The sequence below is a fragment of the Scomber japonicus genome, chromosome 17 (genome assembly GCF_027409825.1).
Source record: "Scomber japonicus isolate fScoJap1 chromosome 17, fScoJap1.pri, whole genome shotgun sequence".
Taxonomy (NCBI): Eukaryota; Metazoa; Chordata; class Actinopteri; order Scombriformes; family Scombridae; genus Scomber; species Scomber japonicus.
Genome location: NC_070594.1, coordinates 25,212,482 through 25,233,165, shown reverse-complemented (window position 1 = coordinate 25,233,165; position 20,684 = coordinate 25,212,482). Strand labels below are relative to the sequence as shown.

Genomic DNA, 20,684 nt, shown 5'->3' with positions numbered 1-20,684 from the left:
TTTGAACTCACAGTGACGCTCCAAGAAAAGGGTTCTTGATAAATATGGACCCTGAACTAGACTTCTCTCAGCTGATGAGTAGATTTTTGGAGTATTTGAGGTTATGTTTATGCTTTTATTTGACTGTGAACAACAAGAAGAAAGGAAGTAAAAGAGAGGAGTGAGAGGTGAGGAATGACGAGACAGACTAGCTTACTGACCTGTGTGTGTGTGCGTGTGCGTGTGTGCGTGTGCGTGTGTGCGTGTGCGTGTGTGTGTGTGTGTGTGTGTGTGTGTGTGTGTGTGTTTTGCAGCATGTTTGTGTTGCTGAAAGGAGCCACCAAAGAGCAGGCCTTCAAGATCGGCAACGAGATCGCAGAGGCTGTGACCGCAACCAACCCGAAGCCTGTCAAGCTCAAGTTTGAGAAGGTACAGCACAGGACCACACACACACACACACACACACACACACACACACACACACACACACACACAGCAACTTTATACTCTTTATCTGGTTTGTGTCCGCCTGTGTCAGTGTTCTCTCTCCATCTGTACATGTACACACATTTAGAGGTAATTATTGATCTGTGTGTGTGTGTGTGTGTGTGTGTGTGTGTGTGTGTCTCAGGTGTACCTGCCCTGTGTGCTGCAGACAAAGAAGCGCTACGTGGGCTACATGTACGAGAGCCTCGACCAAAAGGAGCCCGTGTTTGACGCCAAAGGGATCGAGACAGTGCGCCGCGACGGCTGCCCCGCTGTTTCCAAGGTAACAGGCAAACCATCCACCCCCCCTCCCCCCTCGGTCCTCCTCCTCCTCCCTCCCCTTGGTTTTGTGTGGTTCTAATCCAATCAGAGCCGTGCCAGCTCTCTTCCTGCTCTCGTTTACTCAGACTACTTCACACATGTCAATCAGGAGAAAAGGTCCCTGTCCGCTCAGGGAGGCTGTGTGTGTGTATGTGTGCGCCTGTGTCTGTGGTCTAGACTCTGACTCGTCCCTCTGTTAGTCCTGCCTTTTTAGAATGCTCTCTGAGTCACACACATACACACACACACAACACACACACACACACACACACACACACACACACACACACACAATTTCTCTTCTAATTCTATTTAAATATTGGGATTCAACTACAAGTCACACTTACATTTGTGCTTTTTGTTATGTTTCTATGAGTCCCTGAATTCACTAATCTCATGTCTGTTCATTCATTCATTCATTCATTCATTCATTCACGTTTCTCCTCAGATTCTGCAGCGTTCCATTAAGCTGCTGTTTGAGACTCGGGACATCAGCCAGGTGAAGCAGTTTGTTCAGCGTCAGTGTGTGAAGGTCCTGGACGGCCGGGCCAGCATGCAGGACCTGACCTTCGCCAAGGAGTACCGAGGCAGCAGCTCGTACCGGCCCGGAGCCTGCGTCCCTGCACTGGAGCTCACCAGGTGTGTGTGATATATATGTGTGTGTGTGTGTGTGTGTGTGTGTCTGAGGAGGTGTGACAGCACATTGTCAGCAAGCATTTACAGAGAAACACCACGGCAAGAAAAACAGAGCAAGTCCTTAGTTTCACTTGGATGAATATGCTTGCTTGTTGAGTGTGTGTGTGTGTGTGTGTGTGTGTGTGTGTGTGTGTGTGTGTGTGTGTGTGTGTGTGTGTGTGTGTGTGTGTGTGTGTGTGTGTGTGTGTGTGTGTGTGTGTGTGTGTGTGTGTGTGTGTGTGTGTGTGTGTGAGACAGGGAGAAAGACCTTGCTGTCAACTACAGTTACAGTACTCAGTGTGAATCCAATTACTCCTTCCCCACAGTGCTCATTGTCTGGCTGCACTAGCCTGCGTGTACAGTACCTGATTCTGTTGCTAGGCAACCCAGCTCTTAATGGGTGAAAAAATCGGATTTCAGAGACATGGGTAAGAGGGGTAATATTCTGCCTCATTCATGAGCACTGGTACAGTTTATCAGCACACAAAGAAGCAGACTGGTTGCTTGTTGATGTATTTCTACTAAAATGTTTATTCAGTAAATGATTAAACAGTGAAATTAGATTGATGTAATAATTTGAGTCATTTACAGCAGAATCTGTGATCATGTTCATCAGCTCTGTGTGTGATTGCTCACCAGGCGTATGATGGCGTACGACCGCCGCCTGGAGCCTCGTGTGGGTGAACGTGTGCCCTACGTGATCGTGTACGGGATGCCAGGCATGCCCCTCATCCAGCTGGTGCGTCGGCCCATGGAGGCGCTGCAGGACCCCAGCCTCCGCCTCAACTCCACCTACTACATCACCAAGCAGATCCTGCCGCCGCTGGCCCGCATCTTCCAGCTGATCGGAGTGGACGTTTTCAGCTGGTACCAGGAGCTCCCCAGGGTGAGAGCTCACACACGCTCTGTGACCACAGTTTATATTGCAGCTCAGGAAATGAGTTTTATCTCATCTCTGCAACAGGGGAGAAAAAAAATGCAGATTAGTGTGGATGATAACATGAACAACTTTACAATCTTCAGAATAAAAGAAGAAAGCAGAAAAATCCAAATGAGCTCAATTTCAGAGATGTATAAACTGATAAATGAGCTTTTATGTTCCATTAGTGACACACCTCTCTCACTGCTGTCGCCCCCTTTGCTCTCAAAATATCTTGAGGGTGTTTTCACTCAGGCTCTGTAGTGCACAGAGAACAAAGGAGGAAGTGGAACCTCCTCTGCCTCTTGCTGAGGATCGAGACTCATCAAACTGCAGCTGCTGAGCTGCTCTTTGTGTCACTACTGAAGAGAGAGCTGCTCTCTGACAGAGCACACACGCCATCTGCTGGTAGAGCCACAAACATCTGCAGATGTAATCACCCCCCCATCCCCAAATCCTAAAATACATTCAGCACTTAAAAATATTGCATTGCACAAGAGTTGTACAGCATGGACTCTGTTGTGTGATCATGTAAAGTTTTAACTGCTGCTGTCTAAAATCTTAATGGAAGATGGAACAAAAGAGCTTTTAGATCAGGTCTGTCTCTGAACCACCAACCAGCAGCTAAACACTCCTCTTCAGAGAGAGGGATTATATTCTGTGTCTCTCATATAAACTGAGCATTCTGTTCTTTTCTCCTCATAACAAACAAGATAAATGAGCTGAGACCTGAACTTTACTGACAGGATGCTGTTTGAATACCTTAAAAACTCTCAAATGAATCATACAAAAACAAGTCTCTTATTATGTTTAACGTTACCATCTCAGATGTGCTTGTTTCTCATGCACAGACACAAGGACTCAGTATAATCTTCATTCCTGGTATCAGTTTAAACTATTCCACCAATAACCAAAAAATGTTGCTCTGTGCCAAGTAACCAGCAGAGAGGGAAAAAGACGACTGCTCACTAATGACACACAGACTGTAAACATGTCCACTGGTCACCTGTACAGCTGCAGTCTGACTGCTGGTCTGCACCTCAAAGTGTTGAAGGTTAAACTGAGCAGTGATGTGTAACTGAGAGCTGCAGAGTCAGACCTGCCTGAAAAAGAAATGGAACAAAACCCAATCAGCTGGTTCAAGTCTTTCTCTGGTCTCTGTAGATCCAGAAAGCTTCCTGTTCCGCAGCGCTGGGTGGAGAGGAAGCGGGGAGGAAGGGAACCATTTCCCAGTACTTCACCACGCTTCACTGCCCCGTGTGTGACGAGCTGACCCAGCTGGGCGTGTGCTCGCGGTGCCGCGCCGAGCCGCAGCGCGTCGCTGTCACGTTGTACCAGGACATGAGGCAGTGGGAGAGTCAGCAAGACCAGTTGCTAAAGGTGAGAGCGCCAGATGTTGAGATTTACAGTAGATTACTTTAAACAGCTGCTTTTATCTTCATAACACATACCTGTGGCTAAGACTGGACAACGTAACAGTATTCACATAAATACTTCTAACAACAATGTGAGTGATGGTACCAGTAGAAGAATAAGATTCCACTGAAAGTCAGTAAATGATCAAACTGAATCATCAATATGCAAAATTCTATAGGAACAATTTGAATTATAATGGAGAGAGTAAAGGTGGAAAATCTCTGAACACACACACACACACACACACACACACACACACACACACACACACACACACACACACACAACATTTCTATGAGAATATAGTGACAGAGCAGACACTGACATGATGCTGGTGGAAGTATCTGTCCTGTCTGTCACACTGTCTGTCCCTGCTCGTCAGTCTTCTAATATAGATCTCTCCTGGTCCATCATTTATTGTGACCTTTGAACCAATCAGCTGATCAGTTCTCTCACTGTGTCGTGTCTTCAGATCTGCAGGAACTGTAGCGGCTGTGCAGAGCGGCAGGTGTCCTGCGTGTCCCTCGACTGTCCCGTTCTCTACAAGCTGTCCCGGGTCAACAGACAGCTCTCCAAGGCCCCCTACCTCCGACAGCTGCTGGAGCAGTTCTGATTGGCTCCAGACTCTGGAGTCCCTCCCCATTCTGATTTGGTGCTAATTGCTCCCCCCTCCCTTTCCCATCTCAGTGTTTGATTGTCCATTCAGTTGTAATTGTTTAAATGGTGCTTCGATTGAACCCTGTGGGGTTTTCATTCTGTCTCGTAATTGTTATTTGTTATACAAGTATTTCTCTGCGTGTGCAGACTCGTCTGGTTTGGGCCTCCTGTGAGGAGGCGGCGTGGGGAGTGTCCCCCCCACCCCAACCCCTAACTCCCCGACCCCTACACCCTCAGCTTGTGTTTGTCTTGTTTGCTGCCATCTCCATTAGCTGCTATGGGCTGAGTGAGGCTGCTGTCAGTGTGACACAGCTGCAGACCGCCTGTCATGGAACTACGTGCAGTCCAATCAAGGATGATTTGTATCTCATATGCGCTGTAGCAGTTTGAAGTCCTTGATTTTTAGGAGGAGCTCCTTTTAAATCTCAGACAAACTACATTCAAACCACTAATTGACTTTTCTTCATTTTTATATCAACTGCAGTGTGTTGTAAATAGTTCCTGTACAGATCCATCTATAATCTCACTGTGCATTAGCATCAAATAAACTAAAGCTCCGGCCATGAATGCAATCAAATCATTTTTAATGCATTCTGTCGAAGGGTGCCATTTTTTCATGTTTCTTTTAACCTTGATTGTATTGATGTCCATTTTTGGCAGATCTGACACTTCATACTCTTATCTACAGAGTGTGGGAACTGGAATCAAGTTCAGTTTTTGAAAAAAAAAAAAAAAAAAAAGAATTCTGGGACTGTTGCAATACTGTATTTTGATAATTTATGTCATGAAGAGTCTATAATTTCCTTGTGCATTTCTGGTTTTGTGTACGTTATCAATCCTCAGTGCAAAAACCTGTCATCAAACCACACCAAGACCCCGTCTTCAATCCCCCGTACAGCTGTACACAGGATCTGTGTATTTGTATAAATGTAAAAAAAAAAATGATGATAATGAAGGAGGTGTTTTTGTTTGTTTTTAATGGACATTACTGTGGGTGGAAATTTGAGATTGATATAATAAAAAGTCAATGTATTAAAATGCCTTCTTTCAATGATTGCTTTCAACAATTGAAAAGATGACTCACAGTGTCAACACGTGATCTTTAGAGAACCACAAGTCACATGACGTTACAGTACAGGAACAAACAGCTCAGGACTAGTGCAAAAAAAACCACTTCATCACATCATCACACATCTGCTGTGGAGTCTCTGCTATAGTGCAAAATGAGATACGAGTTCTTAAAGATCAGTTTGGCAGCAGGGTGGAGCGATGATGAAGAGGGTGGAGCGATGATGAAGAGGGTGACCGTCTCCCCGTCTACAAACATCCACCATTCATCTGCTCAAGTGTCCTCGAGCAAGGCACTGAATTCATACCAGCCCTGTTACACCGCCTACCCTGACCTTTGACCTCACTGTGGAGGGAAACTGAAGCTTTACATTATATCAAACGGTCTGGAGTGTTGCAGTAGTTCAAAACTCATTCTCCATCATCAAGAGTCCAAAAGCTTTAAAAGATGCTGACTGTGCAAACTAAAGCTTAGTAGACAGGTGGATGTTTGTAAGCTGCATGTTTCAGTCAGTAGTCAGTGATGCGTTCACTGCACAGTAAATCATCCGTACATAATGAAGCAGCCTGCACATGCCACTTCACTGCACTGTCCCTGGTTTAATTCCAGCCAGGGATCCTCACCCCTGTTTCCTGTCTGCAAAAAGGCAAAAGTGCCAAAAAAATCATGTAAAATAAGAAGTGTACATTACTGTTAGGACAACAAATCAGCACAGACATGTAGGCAGATGGCTCTTCTACAGTTCACTGAGAGATCTACAGCACTTGGAGGGATGGGAGGGGGGGTCACAGGAGGAGGTTTCAGTCTCTCTTCTCTCTCTCCAGTGAGAGCAGCAGTTTGCGTCTGGGGGAGTCTCCCACCAGAGAAATGGTGTCTGAGAACGAAGCCCCCCCTGCAGGCTCTGTGAGCTGGCCGTGAGAGGGAGGCGAGCCCCCCGTTAGACCGGTGACATCAGGAGGAGAGGACGCCTTGCTGGGCGAGCTGATGAGACTGGCTGTGTCGTCCATCTCAATGACCTCAAAGTCTGCATCGTTCCACTGATCGGCCTCGTTCTCCTCCTCCTCCTCCTCCTCCTCTTCTTCATCGTTGGCACCTGAATCCAGCAGCGCCTGACGGTATTCGCTGTCGTCAGCGGTAGGTCGGCCCCTGGCACGAGGTTTCCTGCTCTGGCCGCTGGGGGCTGAGGCCAGCTTGTACATGACGGGGAAGAGGATGGAGGTGAAGGTGGAGGTGATGAGTGCTAGATACATCAGCAGGGGGTGATGCTGGACCTTCCCCATCAGGAAGCCCAGGAAGGCGGGCAGCACCATCTCACCCAGCGCTGCTCCCACTACAAACACAGCGGCCGTGTGACCCGTCACTGTGGTGTACTGCTCCAACCAGGAGATGCCGCTGGGGAAGATGGTGGCCATGGATGCTCCGTAGAGGCCCGTGCAAACCCACAGCGCCACCTTCACCTGGCTGAAGCGGCAGAGAAGCAGGGAGGACACAGTGGAGCCCACCAGGCTGAGCAGGATCATGGTGCCCGGGTACAAGCAGGCTGCAAAGAAGATGGCCAATCCCCTGCAGGCAGCGAACGCTCCCCAGAACAATGAGTTCAGACCGGCCGCCTGGGACTGATCCATGTGGGCGTAGTCCTTGGCGAAGGTGAAGATGAAGGAGCCGTACGCCACCTCGGCACCTACGTAGGCAAAGAAGAAGAAGAAGAGCAGGACAACAAGAGCCATGTGATGTTTGGCCACGAGGGGTTTTCCTGCAGACATGCGGGCTTTGTCACGTGACGTGCTGCCGCGAGAGGAGAGTGTGAAGAAGAGGATGGCGATGAGGAGGACGAAGGAGCCGATCACGATATAGGCCCACATGGATTTTAGCGTGCTGCTCCTGCTGTGGACGTAGCGGATGATGGTGTGTGTGTCGAGGGATTTGGGGACGGCTGGGAGAGGTGTAGTTGCGTTGGTCGGTACGGTTGCGGCGCTGCTGGTGTTCACGTCTGGACCAAAGAGCAGTTTGGCGATGATGGGAGACACGAAGGCCCCGGCTGCGAAGCTGAAGTGCAGAGCCTGCATATGAGGTCCAGCCTGCTCGCCCCATGTGTTCAGGATGAGGACGTTCCCACCTGACACACAGCAGAGACACACTCAGCGTGAGCACTGTAGTATTCACAGCTTTAATCATTCATACACACATTAGTACAAATAATGTTATAGCCAGAGCTGGTCACCAGGGGTCACTGGTGAACAGTACATAACACACAATACCACATGCATATATACAGTATACTGTATATACTACAATATATAGAACCAAATGATCAAGAAATACAACATATTACTAATAAAAAACACAGAAATAAAAGTAAATTGCACAAATCCTGTATCACATAAATACACAAGACACGTATAAATTGTGTTTTAATTTGGTAGTGTGACTCATTTTACTTTTTGCGTCATTAGGCTATCATAGCTGCTCCTCCTACCTCAGGCTTTCAGTGTAGAGGTCCTGAGGTCAACCTACTGCTGTGCCAAGGACTGCACTACATTTCGTTGTACCTGTTACAATGACAATAAAGATATTCTATTCTATTCTATTCTCCTCTCCTCATCTCCTACTGCTGACTGTGAGATCTTCTCAGCAGGTAGAAGCTGTTAGTTCACAGACTAGAATGAGGACGCCCACTGCAACAAGGTTAATGATCCACACGGTGACATTATAAAAAGAAAATATGATGTATAAATGAGCGATAGAAAACCAATCGTCTTTTGTTTTGTTTCTCTTGGTGTGTGCGCCCCATGCGGCCCCCAGCTAGATGTCACCCATATCGCCCCTTACAGAATCCTCCACTGATTATAATGTAGGTTAGCATTGAGGTTAGCATTATCATACCTCAGAATAGGCAAAAAGGTGAGGTTTGATTCAGCGTTGAGTCATCTTCTACCTAATTCAGCTTTTGATGTTAACATGCAAAGTAAACAATCCTCTTATTCCTGCTCTTCACTGTGTTTCATCATCATCATCATCATCACACACACCCTTTAATGTGTGAACAGTGCAGCAGAACACACTGCTCTGACACTGCATCACTACAGAGACAAACACAAGAAGCAAATAATCCAACTGGTTCCATGTGAGATGTATAATTCCATGTGGGCTAATACATCATCTGTTTAATGTATTTATTGATTTGTATTAATGTGCATGTGTGTGTCAAACAGTTTAAAGTGAAATATACAGAGAGAAGAAAACAAACTCATTGCCGTTAAAGCTGAATCATCATCTGTAAGAAAGGAGGAACTTTTCTTTTCTCTTAAGTCATGTTTCCTTATTTTCTCTCTCCTCATGCACTGAGCCTTTGAGTCATTTTAGGTTATAAATGATCAATCAGAGAAAGTTAATTATTCATTTTGTGAGCATAGATGATCACAACTTTCACTTTCATACTTGTGAGGCTCAGTTGAACAGTTACCAGCACGTCATCTTTCCTAATCCAGCTCCTCATCTTACATGCAGTTTTATCAGAGAACCATTTGCCTGCTCAGTGTCATGATCTGGCATTTTATCTTCATATGATCTGCTCAGGCTATAAACTACAACAGCTGGCTCCATAGCAAACTTAATCTGATTGCTCCGCCCACTCAGTTATAAAACCACCTTCAGTGTTAAGCTGGTTCGTCTGGTTTGACCAATAATCAGTGAACTGTCCTTGACCTCAGGTAAAGGAACATGGTGAATACTACAACACTAGTTTTATGTCTTACCTGTATCCAGAACACCCATAGAGATCCCGATGCTGGACATGAGCGCGGTGAGGAGCAGAGCCTGATTACAGAAAGGAATGGCACACATTCCAAACGCTGTGACCAGCATGGAAAATCCTGACATGAGAGAAGAAAAATCAACGTCACAGCTTGGTAGATGCATCACAGCACAGGTGAGTTAAGAGGTGAAGGGTTTACCTAGCAGAACGTGGGGGTTCATGCAGTCGAAGAGAACGCCTCCTAAGAGGGAGCCGCCGATGTATCCTGCAGAACGTCCCACAAAGATGTAGGAGATGTTGCTGATGTTCTTCTTCACGTTCACAGCCAGGTCCTCGAACGTGGGGCCGAGAACTGAGATGCTCATCCCCTAGAAAAACAGTAAGAGTCACAATGGGAGGGTCATTTTAAGGGCGTGATCTCTCTCCTCCACCTTAAAAAAATTATCTACCCATACAACTGTTTACATGATCAATGGGTGATGTGTGATGTTTGGTGTATTGCAGTTATTTAAATGTAATAAGATGTTTTTGCACTCCGTCAAACTCCTGCTTCAAACACCTGCACTGAGCAGCCTGATCTGTGGAAGTGTCTTATGGCTGCAATGCATTCTGGTCCGCTGAGGCTGAATAACTGGCTTCTCTGCCTGTGTGTGATGAGTCTTTCTCTCTGTGCAAACATAGTGTGACAACGACAGATCTACAAAGAGGCCTTGACAGACTGTTACTTCAGTCTGACTTTTACTATCAGTTATATATCATGGTGAAACCTGGACCAAGCTGTGTTGCAATTTACTATTTCATCATTTAGTATTTTTGCCCCTCTAGTCCCAGAAAAAAAAGAGAAGAGGTTTTTAGCTGCAGGCTGAATGAAGCTTGTGTGTGTTTCACCTTTTTTTCTCCTCAGTGCAACTAAATGTGAAAGTGAACAGCCTGTCAGGTGTGTGCAGATGGATTTCAGTAATCTGATGCTGATAAAGTGGTTGAAAAGCCCGTTTTACAAGTACGTAAATCCTGTCCATGCAGGATACTGTAGCGTATATAACAACTAGCCTATTGTTGATTGATAACTTGACTCTAAGTGTGTCGTTGAACAACTTGTTGAATGCATTTATGATTATTTGAAACCAGACAGCAAGCAGTGGATCAGAGGCTGTTTGGACAACAAGTCAAAAGTTATCTATGCAGAGGTGGTGCAGAGAAAAGTGCATACTGAACCATGCACATAACTCAAGATCACTGTGTGTTCCTCTACTGGTGATCTAAGTGTAACTGGTGGCTTTGTGCACTGCTGCAGCTCTGTGGAACAGTTCTCCAGGTCCTGTGGAGCAGCAGCAGACTGACAGAGGAACGTTAGTTTGTTTTACATGTTTATTCTTTACTTCTTGTCTTTTGTCTGTTGGCTATTGTGTGTTTTGTTATTGCAGGTCTTGTCTGACTTGATCATCTTGCATCCTGCCCTCTTAAAGGACCACGCTGCAAATAAGCTTTTAGCTTTATTCAATTATTACCCTCTATAATTGAATAGTATATGAGTGACTGCAGTCAAATGAATGTTTATTCTACTCGCTTTCCTCCTTTAACCCACATTTAAATCCCTGCATGGCTGCGATAGAGCAAGTGTATGTTCAGAAATCTCTCCACCCAGCTTGTTAATAATTATCATGAGCCGACACACACACACACACACACACACACACACACACACACACACACACACACGGGTTAGTGCAGGCCTGTCTACATTCATACAGCTCAGTTCTCTGCTTCATTACCAAGCCTAGGAAGGACGCACAGAGCGCCAGTGTGACCATCCAGCGGCCGCAGCTTCCTCCGCCGATCACTTCCACCCGGTCGTCGCATCCCGGTTTGGTCGCCCTCTTCGCCGCCTTCAGCGCACTCTTCAGCCCTCTCCCGGTGTCCTTCCTCTTGTCAAACAGGGTGTCCTCCTCCTGGTCGTCGTTGTCGTCGTCGTCGTCCTCCATGCTGGCGAAGCGGACGTGTTTCTTTTTCACCACGGTGTGTCGTGTGCTGGGTGAAGACATATCTGTCACTTTATGAATGAGAGGCTGCTGCTGCTGCTGCTGCCGCCGGAGGTGCTGCCGCTGCTGCTGGCTAGTGATGGTGCTGCTGCTAGTGATGGCGCGCTGTCAGAGTGCCGTTAACGGGCCGACATACAGCGACAGAAGCTAACAGCGATGTAACTGCGCACTTTCCGTTTCTCCTCTTCCTGTGTGGAGCTTTCACACCGCTAACCTGAACGTGTTAACATGAAGGCGCTCATCGTTATAAACAGCCGGACGGGTCGGTGTGTGTGACAGCTGGAGTCACTCCGTATGTCAACAGCTACTGTATGGCTGGGCGTTTGCAAAGATCGTCTATTGAGAGGAAGGCTCACTCGGTGTATTGATGGAGCAGTGGGTGAGAATAAGTGACATCTAGCGGTGAGGTGGCACACTTGCAGTTCCGAGTCTGAAAAGTGAAGCTCGTGTGGAAATGACTTAAACCTGCATTATCGCTGATGGCCAGCAGGGGGCGATTCCAGAAAGAAGTCAGTAGACTCACCTAATGAATGAATGGTCTCCATGACGGTCTTTTTGATGATGGTTTTGTAACTCATAGTCTCATTTAAAGTAAAATATATGATCAAGCAGCATATACTTTGGGACATGGCTATGTTGTGATTGACAAGTCACTACCAAGACAACAATGTTGATTACACAACTCATTCTAAGATAACACAACGATTCTTATTTTCAGCTGATTCCACACTAATTACTTTTTTGGAATATTTTATTCGATTTCTTTGAATTGTATTCTGTTAGATGCCATTCAATTCTACCGCACTGCACCTTGAAAGTGACCCCCACCCTCTGAATGAACACAGATAGTATTCTGTTTCGTTGGCCACGCAATAACAAAAAATCATTTTGTAGCGCACTTTCCATGGGACAATATTAGTTGAACAACATCTGCAACAGGAGTCTCACACGCTTCTGCATTCATGTCGTTGGTGCAGTTACACTGACAGATCTTAGTTTCCTAAACTCACATCAGAGTGACACCTCTTCACTTCTTCTTCTTCTTCTCTGATTCAGCTGACACGCGTTTAATAGGTGAAGGGTTTATTCTCATGACACACCCACTTTATTACACGACCCCCCCCCCCCCCCCCCACTGACAGATCTTAGTTTCCTAAACTCACATCAGAGTGACACCTCTTCACTTCTTCTTCTTCTCTGATTCAGCTGACACGCGTTTAATAGGTGAAGGGTTTATTCTCATGACACCCCCCCCCCACACACACACACACTAATCATCCAGCTCACCTGACTAGGTGGGTGTGCCATGTAGTAAAGTGGGTGAGTGTGTGCATGCAGACCTACATAGATAGAGAATGATAGCTCCACATCAGGTTGTCATTGACTGTAATGGTGACCTCTAGTGTTAGGAGTAATGTAATGTAATCTGTGTCCAAACTGCCATAAATAAGACTATTAATATACTGTAATGTTAATCCCAGCATGTCATGTCTCACCATTACCAGCTACTTTATTATACTGGGATTGGTAGCAATTAATATCTTATTTCTATTAGCACCTGCTTGCTTACAGTTCATATGATCTCTATATTAAATATTACATTGCATCTGAAACACTCACATGTGAAAAAAGGCTTTAACTTTGTGGGCATTCATATTATTTTTGTGGCATTTTTGATTTGTTTTAACTACTAAGATTAAAATCTATTAAAATGAGCCGCGTGTTTCTAACAGTAATGTTAAATAATTTATTTCTGTTGCAACCAATCAGAATCTCTTATACGTGCACATGTAGGACATCCGTTACCTCCCAGGTTGCCACATACACTGAAGTTATTTGTTCCCCCAGGCAGCACTGGCTCTTAGACTGCCCACAAATCCTGCCTCTTTCAGTGAAATGGGCAACCAAGACTCTAGTATAATCTAATAAAGCATTTACATGATAGAGCTGTGCTTTGTACATACTGCAGCATGGGAACGATCCCCAGGAGCCCAAACTCAGGGTACTAATGTACTTTAAGCTAAATAAGGGCCCCAGACATGATGAAAGAATCTCCAGCAAACTAACCACAAGTTTCTTAGTTCATGCATCAGTGAGAGACGGGGTGAGGACGTGGCAGTTAAAGGATTTTACATGTTTGAATAATGTAAAATCTCTGTTTACATTTATGAATGGTTTTGCTGCACCCGCCCTTAACTGACACTATAATGGCAGTATAGCTGCTGTTTGTCATCAGTAAAGTAAACTGAACAGACACATGGCGGTTAACTTCTTAAACCTTATAAAAATCTGTATATATTTATAGCAGCAGTCAAACATCTGGACACACCTTGCTATTCTTGTGAATGAGAAAGTGCATCCAAGCTTTTGACTGGTCCTGTATGTATATGTACATAGTGTCAGGAGTTAGTGCTTGTGTGTCACATATATGAAAATATAAATTAGGAGAAAGTCAGTTAAAATTTAAACATCTTTTTTTTTTACTGTCTCGAAAAAGTTGAAATCTGATTGTTTACATAGCGTTACATTGCATATACTGTAGTTTACTGCACATTCTGCAGCAGATAGGAAAGATAGCAAACTAATATTTAAAGTAGAAAACACTTATGGTGACTCATGAAATAAGAATCATCAATCAAATGCAACACAGAGCAAATGAAACAAATTCAAACTGAGCATCAGGGAGATGGAAAACTAAGACAAAAAAGTAGCAAAGGTGTAGTTTTACATAAGATCTATCTGTATTTGCAGCTAACACTAAGTGCAAACATATATACAGATATTCTTCATATAATCAGTGGTAAATGTGATGAGAGATTCAAAATTAAAAGTTATAACATGCTTATTAACATCCAAAAAGCCTCCAGACATGGAACAGGAACGCTCTTGTACCACAAGAAGTGTCTGGAGACACAATTAAAACAGAGAACACTTTGTATGTAAAGTCAAGTTAATTTTATATAAGGCAGTTTGTCTAAAAAATTGGTCTAAAAGTCATTAATAGATAAGAATACATTGTAAAAACGCAATTTTTGTACTTTTCAAAAATGTCTCTTTGGATGGCACAGATTATTTAAAGAAGCAGATATGAAGCAAAAACTAGACTCTACTAGCGAGTGAAAATAATGATTAAGCATAATAAAACATTTAAATGTGTGTATGGCAGATTTACACATCAAATTCAGAGGTACAAATTAAGTAACTTCTTGAACAAGAAGTTACTTGAGGCTCTCATTGGTGAATTAGCAGTGTGATGGTAGCAAAAACCAGTCTAAAATAACTCAAGTTGGTTATAAGCAGTCACTCTTTGAAAGGCTAGGCTTAAATTGAAAGGCAACTGATTTTATAATAAAAATATATATATTTAAAGACGTTAAAGGCTGTAAACGCTGCAAAGGCTTTCTCACACTTGTTGCGTAGAAAAAGGCATTTCTGGTTCTGAGCAAAAAGAGCAAAGGTTTGGACAAGCTAGATCATTTTCTAAGACTCTGCAGTTTATTTGCATTTTGTGGTGCAGACACACCGCTCAAACATGAACACTGCCTCTGATGTAGGAACAGACATGACAGGGCAGAGCTCTACTTTTTCACAACATCTGAGGTAGAGTGTGTCACAGGTCTGCAGAGGAGAAAAATCATTGACCCACAGCAGTTCAATGTTTGAGAGAAAGACGTCTGCGTGTAGTCACAGAGGCTGTACAGCTCAAATCTTTTCACTGCCAAAGCAGCAGCTGTCAGTCTGTCTCTGTCAACAGTGACGGACCGGTGAGTGACTTCCTAACATGCTCAGATGGTTCACCTACACTACCTGTAGGCTTAAGGGAGGCACATGACAGCAAGCAGACAGGATGAACACACTTCATTTCAGCATTGGTCTTCAGTGAATGAAATCAAGACTTTAGGCAAATGCCCATTGAATGAATTACAGCATGACATTCTGCACAAAACAAAACAATAAATACAATATGAAAACGTTAAACAAACATCTTTCTACTGAGGGTTAATAAACTGGGCACAGAGTTAATGATTAACTTGACTTAAGTTGACCTACGGCCACACAGTCAAAGATTAGTCAAACTCATGTCCTCAGTTTCATTTCATAAAGAGGAGACTTAGTCTCAAATGATAAGATACTGTAGGTAAATATGTCAGCCTGTATTAGTACATGTGCACCAGTGTTTCCTATATATTTGGTCCTTTTCAAGAGATCATCCATTCAAGCAGATGATCTGTAGTTGACATAGTGACTGTTGTTTTATGACATGGACCTCGTCAGTTACTGGGCAAACTTTATATTTATATGTGAGGAGGTGACTCAGATTATTCCACTTTAACCAGAGTCAGCCCCACACAGTAAAGTCATGTCGCACAATGAAAGCAGATTCCAGAAATGTTGGACCAACACACAGAGACAAAAGAACAAATAAAAAAAAAAACCTCACTACTGTTTGCTGCTAAAAGAAATACTGCTTAATGACAATACTACAGTCAGTTACTAATGTACACAAACACAGTGTTTATATGTTCCTTATCAATCAATATCTAAATTCAGAATTCAAAATGGGTACTGGCTAAGTGATGCTGTTAAAGAGAAAGTTTAACATTTTGGGAAGTACACAAGGTTTTACAGGTTCTAAGAGTCCAATTTAGTTACATTCAGATGTTTCTAACCAGCTGTTAGCTTTAGCCTCATATTTAACGGACAGATGTGAGAGTGTCTCCTTATTTGACTCTCTGAAGAAAGTGACTGAGCTTTTTTTCTCCCAAAATGTTAAACTATTCCTTTAGTGGTATTAATATGAAACACTGACGAGGCTTCTCAGGCACACTGTTTGTGCCGCTTGAAAGCATGAATCAGTCAGGACAGTCAGGGCTGGTTTAAACCTCTGCTGATCATCTCTCCCACTCTGTCTATTAGTAATAATTAATCATCAGTTTGTGGTGATTACTTTAAGCACAGTCTTAGTTCGGAATAATATAAACTGAAACAATAAAGACCTTGAATGTAGAAATGTACCTGAGGTCCCCTCTCCATGACAGGATGGGGATGATTATGTAATAATGCAGGTCTCTTTTAAAGGTCCCTATACTTTCACTTTATATTGTGCGTCTTATTGATTTTACCAAACAAATATGCAATTAATTACCACAAGCTAATAGTGGCATGGTGGAGCTGGGTCCTCAGAGCAGATGCCTGCTTGGTAATCCAGACTCGAGCACAGTTCGCTGTAAAAACAAAAAAAGGTCAGTTTTCCTGGACGTGTCCTCGGAGACAAAGCTGCTGGTCTTGAGTTGATGACAGCAATGTGCTTAAAGCTGTATCCCTTGTAGAGTCTGAGCACCTTTTTCTAGCTCAGACCATCTCAGAGGTTCATAAGCACTTCTAATGACCTCTGAAGTGATCCTCACTATACGTCCCTTTAAAACACTAGCAACAGATTTCCCCTGTATTTTTTTTTAAAGACTATTTTAACAGAAGAATCCTGTCTGAGAGCAGACTGGGGACGACAATAAAAGATGGCAGGTTTCCATAGAGACCATTAGCAGAACAGTTTGCTTTGCAGTGACGCAAAACAAAGATGTTGATGGAGGCTAAATGAGGTTATGTTCCTGCACGTGACTGCTTTCATTTCCTATATGATCTAATATGTGCTCTTTGTCTACATCTAAAAAAATAAAACTATATACGTTAGTGTTGAAAGCTGATTGTAAAATAATAATGTTTGTCCATCGTTGGAAGTGACATTGGCTAAAGACAGTGGATGTGCAGCTTTCACATTGCATCCAGATTAAGTACAGCATTGTCTTCTTTCCCTTGTGACAAATATGAAATGTGCAGTCCCCCCCCCCTTTTCATTTTTAAAACTTCAAGTTTGCCTGCTGTGCTGTAAGATTAGTTCAGCATAAATTTTTCAACAATCTAATGCATAGTTCTTCAGGATCACATTCATGTCAAACTGTACTTCAGCCTGTCACTGCATCTGATATGTTTCATCGCTTTGGCTTTTTCTTTTTCTTTTTTTCATTCTCCATTCTCCTACTGAAGGCAGTCATTACAATCTTGTTATTCACACACACACATACTGTATCTCCACGCTGCTGCTCAGCAGTCTCAGTCTGAACCCCCGTGTGTCAGTTTGTTCAGGGGTGGGGGTGGGGGAGTGGGTGGGGGTGGGGGCTTCTTAGAGGACGGACTCTCCGATTTTGCTCGGCGCGTCTCCCTGAGCCTTCTCTTGGTCTATCATCTTCTGGGTCACGTCCTGCTCCTTGCTGAGGGCTTCCTCTTTCTCCCTCCTCTTGCGTCTGGCCTCCACCCAGGGTATCAGACACAGCACGGCCCCTCCCACAATCGGGGGGATACCTGCCAGGTAGAAGGACACGTTGTAGTCGCCCAGTCTGTCCCTCAGGAAGCCTACAAGCAGAGAGAGAGAGAGAGAGAGAGAGAGAGAGAGAGAGAGAGAGAGAGAGAGAGAGAGAGAGAGAGAGAGACATTAAAGGAACAATACATATGTTTTGTGTGTCTTATAGTGATGCTGCCATATTGGGACAAAGGTAGATTCATGCAAAAACATATAAACAGCAGGGAAACAGCTGTGGTATGACAGGTCACAGGTTATCAGTTGTGTTTTGGCCTCAGGCTTTGATTTCCAATCACAAATCTGACCTTAACAGAGCCTGAGAGGGTCAATAAACATCAGTGTATGTGTATGCATGACAAACATGGAAATGAGGGAAAGTATTACTGTGACAGCAAGCAGGTGGTGAAGAGAGAGATGATTGCATGTCATGTGACTAACTGACTAAAACTGAATCGCACACAGCTGATCACTGATTTCATTCGTGTATAGAGCCTGACCTGTGTGGAGAGAGTGCAACAAGATTTAAATCATGTACAACTCAACAAAAATGAATTTGTTGTGTTTCAGATGCAACGCAGCTGCTCATGATGCTCATGTGAGTAGAGGGACTCTGTGAATGCTTGTTTAGTTTAGTGTATCACAGTGTTGAGAATGTACACCAGCAATTTATATGTGCAAAAATTATTATTGAATTATTACTATAAATTAATGAAATAACATCACTGGTTTACAGTCAAATACAACAACAACAATAATAATAATAATAATAATAATAATAATAATAATAATAGCAGCTGGACAACACAAGTATGAGTCTAAGTGTATCCTTTAGAAGCTGGAAAATGTCAAACGTAGCACCAGGTGGAGCTGTTGAGCTTTGAATATGTGACGTGTGTTAAATACAGAGTTGACTTTTTGTCTTTATTTCAGGACGGTATCTGAGAGCTGTGTTAGGTGGAAGGCTTCATCTGACAAAACCAATGGATGTGTTTGAAGAGCAGAGGTCAGAGGTCACTGCAGTTGTTACATATTTTCATCACTAGTATAATATTTGTCATTTAGGAGACAGAAATAACAGTGAAACACAGATATCTTGTGAAGATGTGAAGTTAGAAATGGAAACTCACAATGAATGAAGTGTTTTGCTGTTATCTGCTTTATAACTACTACACTGCTACAGAAACACTACACACTGTTAAATATTAAACCCTTTTTGGCATGTTTACATGTCTATGAGTAGCAGAAAAACAACCACATGACCTTCCCTTTAAACTGATCACATGGTTTCATTTTAAATGATCTGATATTTAAAGTTTTGTGTGGTAGTTTTTTCTTCTCTCCTGCCACATGAGTCTCAACTCCTCGGACTAAACTAGCAAACTGTATATACACGAGTTAACAGTAGCTCCACACTAACCAGCTACAACAGTAACATGCTGCTTATATATTGTTGCATCAATAACATTCTCATTATGACATATGTAGTAAATATTTCTGCAACAGAGCCATTTTCAGCCAAACTACTACTTTTGATTTTCATATCTGAAGTACATTTATCTGTTAATGAGATTTTGAATGCAGGACTTTTACTTGTAGTGGACTATTTTTACATTTCTGTAAATACTACCACCGCATTCATTACCAACACTGGGACACTGAGGCATCATTCATTAAACAACGGACTCAACTGATAATATAGATCCCATCCAATATATCAGTCAGCTGATATGATTGGCTGATATTGGCCTATCACGGTCATATCAGTATGCTGTATATGTTGTCCGATATATGCTGAAATATTTTATTCTTTATAAGTTATTTTGGCAGCATTTTAGGTATATCCAATAATCCAGTATCAGTCAAGCCCGACTGAATAAAGAATATTGCAACTGGTTTTCCTTTTCCATCTCCTACCTTTTTTGTATGATTTACCATTTATGAATCATTAACATTCATGTACTATTAATGCATTCAATAAGCTAAACTTCTGCCCCTGAGTTGTCTGTGCTTTCTGGTCTCACAGGTAATCTGGGCCTGTAGACGTCCGGATGACAGATTCTAGTCCCGGACCTTCTATCTTCATTGTTGATTTTCATTGTGCTTCTCTCCTCTATCCTTCCTTTCTCTCCTCTCTACCCCAACCGGTCGAGGCAGATGTTCTCCCACTCTGAGTCTGGTTCTGAGGTTTCTTCCTGTTAGAAGGGAGTTTTTTCTCGCCACTGTTGCTCATGTGGGAATGTTGGGTCTCTTTAAAGTTAAAACCTGAAGAGTTCGGTTTAGAACCTGCTCTATGTGTAAAGAGCCTTGAGATAACTCTGTTGTGATTTGGCGCTATACAAATAAAGATTGATTGATTGATTGATTGAATCATTATACCTCAATTATGTAGAGCTAACTAAATATTTACTGTCCCTGCTTTTCAATGACTGTGATGTATATTTGATGGTGCCTGGCAATAAGGCTGTTCATTCAAATAGAAAATAATAAATGATAGGTGTCCTTCACAGTGAGGTCAGAGGTCAGGGTCAACTACAGACCAGCACTTCTGGCTCAAAGGCACTTTAGTAGGGTAGATTTGAACTGAAGCTACATGGTGCTCCAGCTGATGAAAATGATCTAAATTCGCTGAACAAATGTGTAGTACTAGCTGTTGTCACTGTTCAGCATGATCTGAGCTATCATATGATCTTATATTCAGCTGCTTATTGAGAACATGAACACAGGCTTTAGTCTCTTCCTGTCTTACCTGCAATTGGAGGTCCAACAGTCATGGGCACCGACATAAGACCTAACAGGAAACCGATGGCCTGGGACACATCTTTGGACCCGACCAGCTCGAAGGCGATGGGGGCCATGATGCAGATGAAGCACCCGTCAAACAGTCCCATCAGCAGGCACACAGCGATCAGCCCCCCAAAGACGTGGCACAGAGGGATCATCATGGACATCAAACCGATGACAACGAAGGAAGTAACCTGGGAGGAAGCAGGATGCGGTTGGTTCTTTAAATT

General features: G+C 43.4%; 3 protein-coding genes across 3 annotated transcripts in view; 1 reads left to right on the top strand and 2 right to left on the bottom strand.

Annotated features, from left to right (window-relative positions):
- rev3l (REV3 like, DNA directed polymerase zeta catalytic subunit) overlaps nt 1-4,446 on the top strand; it is a 79,746-nt gene extending 75,300 nt beyond the window's left edge. The window contains exons 27-32 of the mRNA XM_053336785.1: nt 294-408; nt 611-748; nt 1,235-1,425; nt 2,101-2,347; nt 3,545-3,760; nt 4,269-4,446. Coding sequence (XP_053192760.1) covers nt 294-408; nt 611-748; nt 1,235-1,425; nt 2,101-2,347; nt 3,545-3,760; nt 4,269-4,409 — 1,048 coding nt within the window. The 3' untranslated portion in view covers nt 4,410-4,446. The remainder of the gene's footprint in view (nt 1-293; nt 409-610; nt 749-1,234; nt 1,426-2,100; nt 2,348-3,544; nt 3,761-4,268) is intronic.
- Nucleotides 4,447-6,277: 1,831 nt separating this feature from the next.
- On the bottom strand, nt 6,278-11,570 carry mfsd4b (major facilitator superfamily domain containing 4B). The gene is made up of 4 exons (XM_053336787.1): nt 11,049-11,570; nt 9,476-9,644; nt 9,278-9,394; nt 6,278-7,638 (listed from the first exon to the last, which is right to left on the bottom strand). Exons 1-4 carry the CDS (start codon nt 11,316-11,318, stop codon nt 6,323-6,325), a joined length of 1,872 nt encoding a protein of 623 aa, XP_053192762.1. The 5' UTR covers nt 11,319-11,570; the 3' UTR covers nt 6,278-6,322.
- Nucleotides 11,571-13,771: 2,201 nt separating this feature from the next.
- slc16a10 (solute carrier family 16 member 10) overlaps nt 13,772-20,684 on the bottom strand; it is a 36,503-nt gene continuing 29,590 nt past the window's right edge. Inside the window, exons 5-6 of the mRNA XM_053336467.1 lie at nt 20,420-20,648; nt 13,772-17,726 (exon numbers count right to left, since the gene is read on the bottom strand). Of these exons, the coding sequence (XP_053192442.1) occupies nt 17,497-17,726; nt 20,420-20,648 (459 nt within the window). The 3' untranslated portion in view covers nt 13,772-17,496. The remainder of the gene's footprint in view (nt 17,727-20,419; nt 20,649-20,684) is intronic.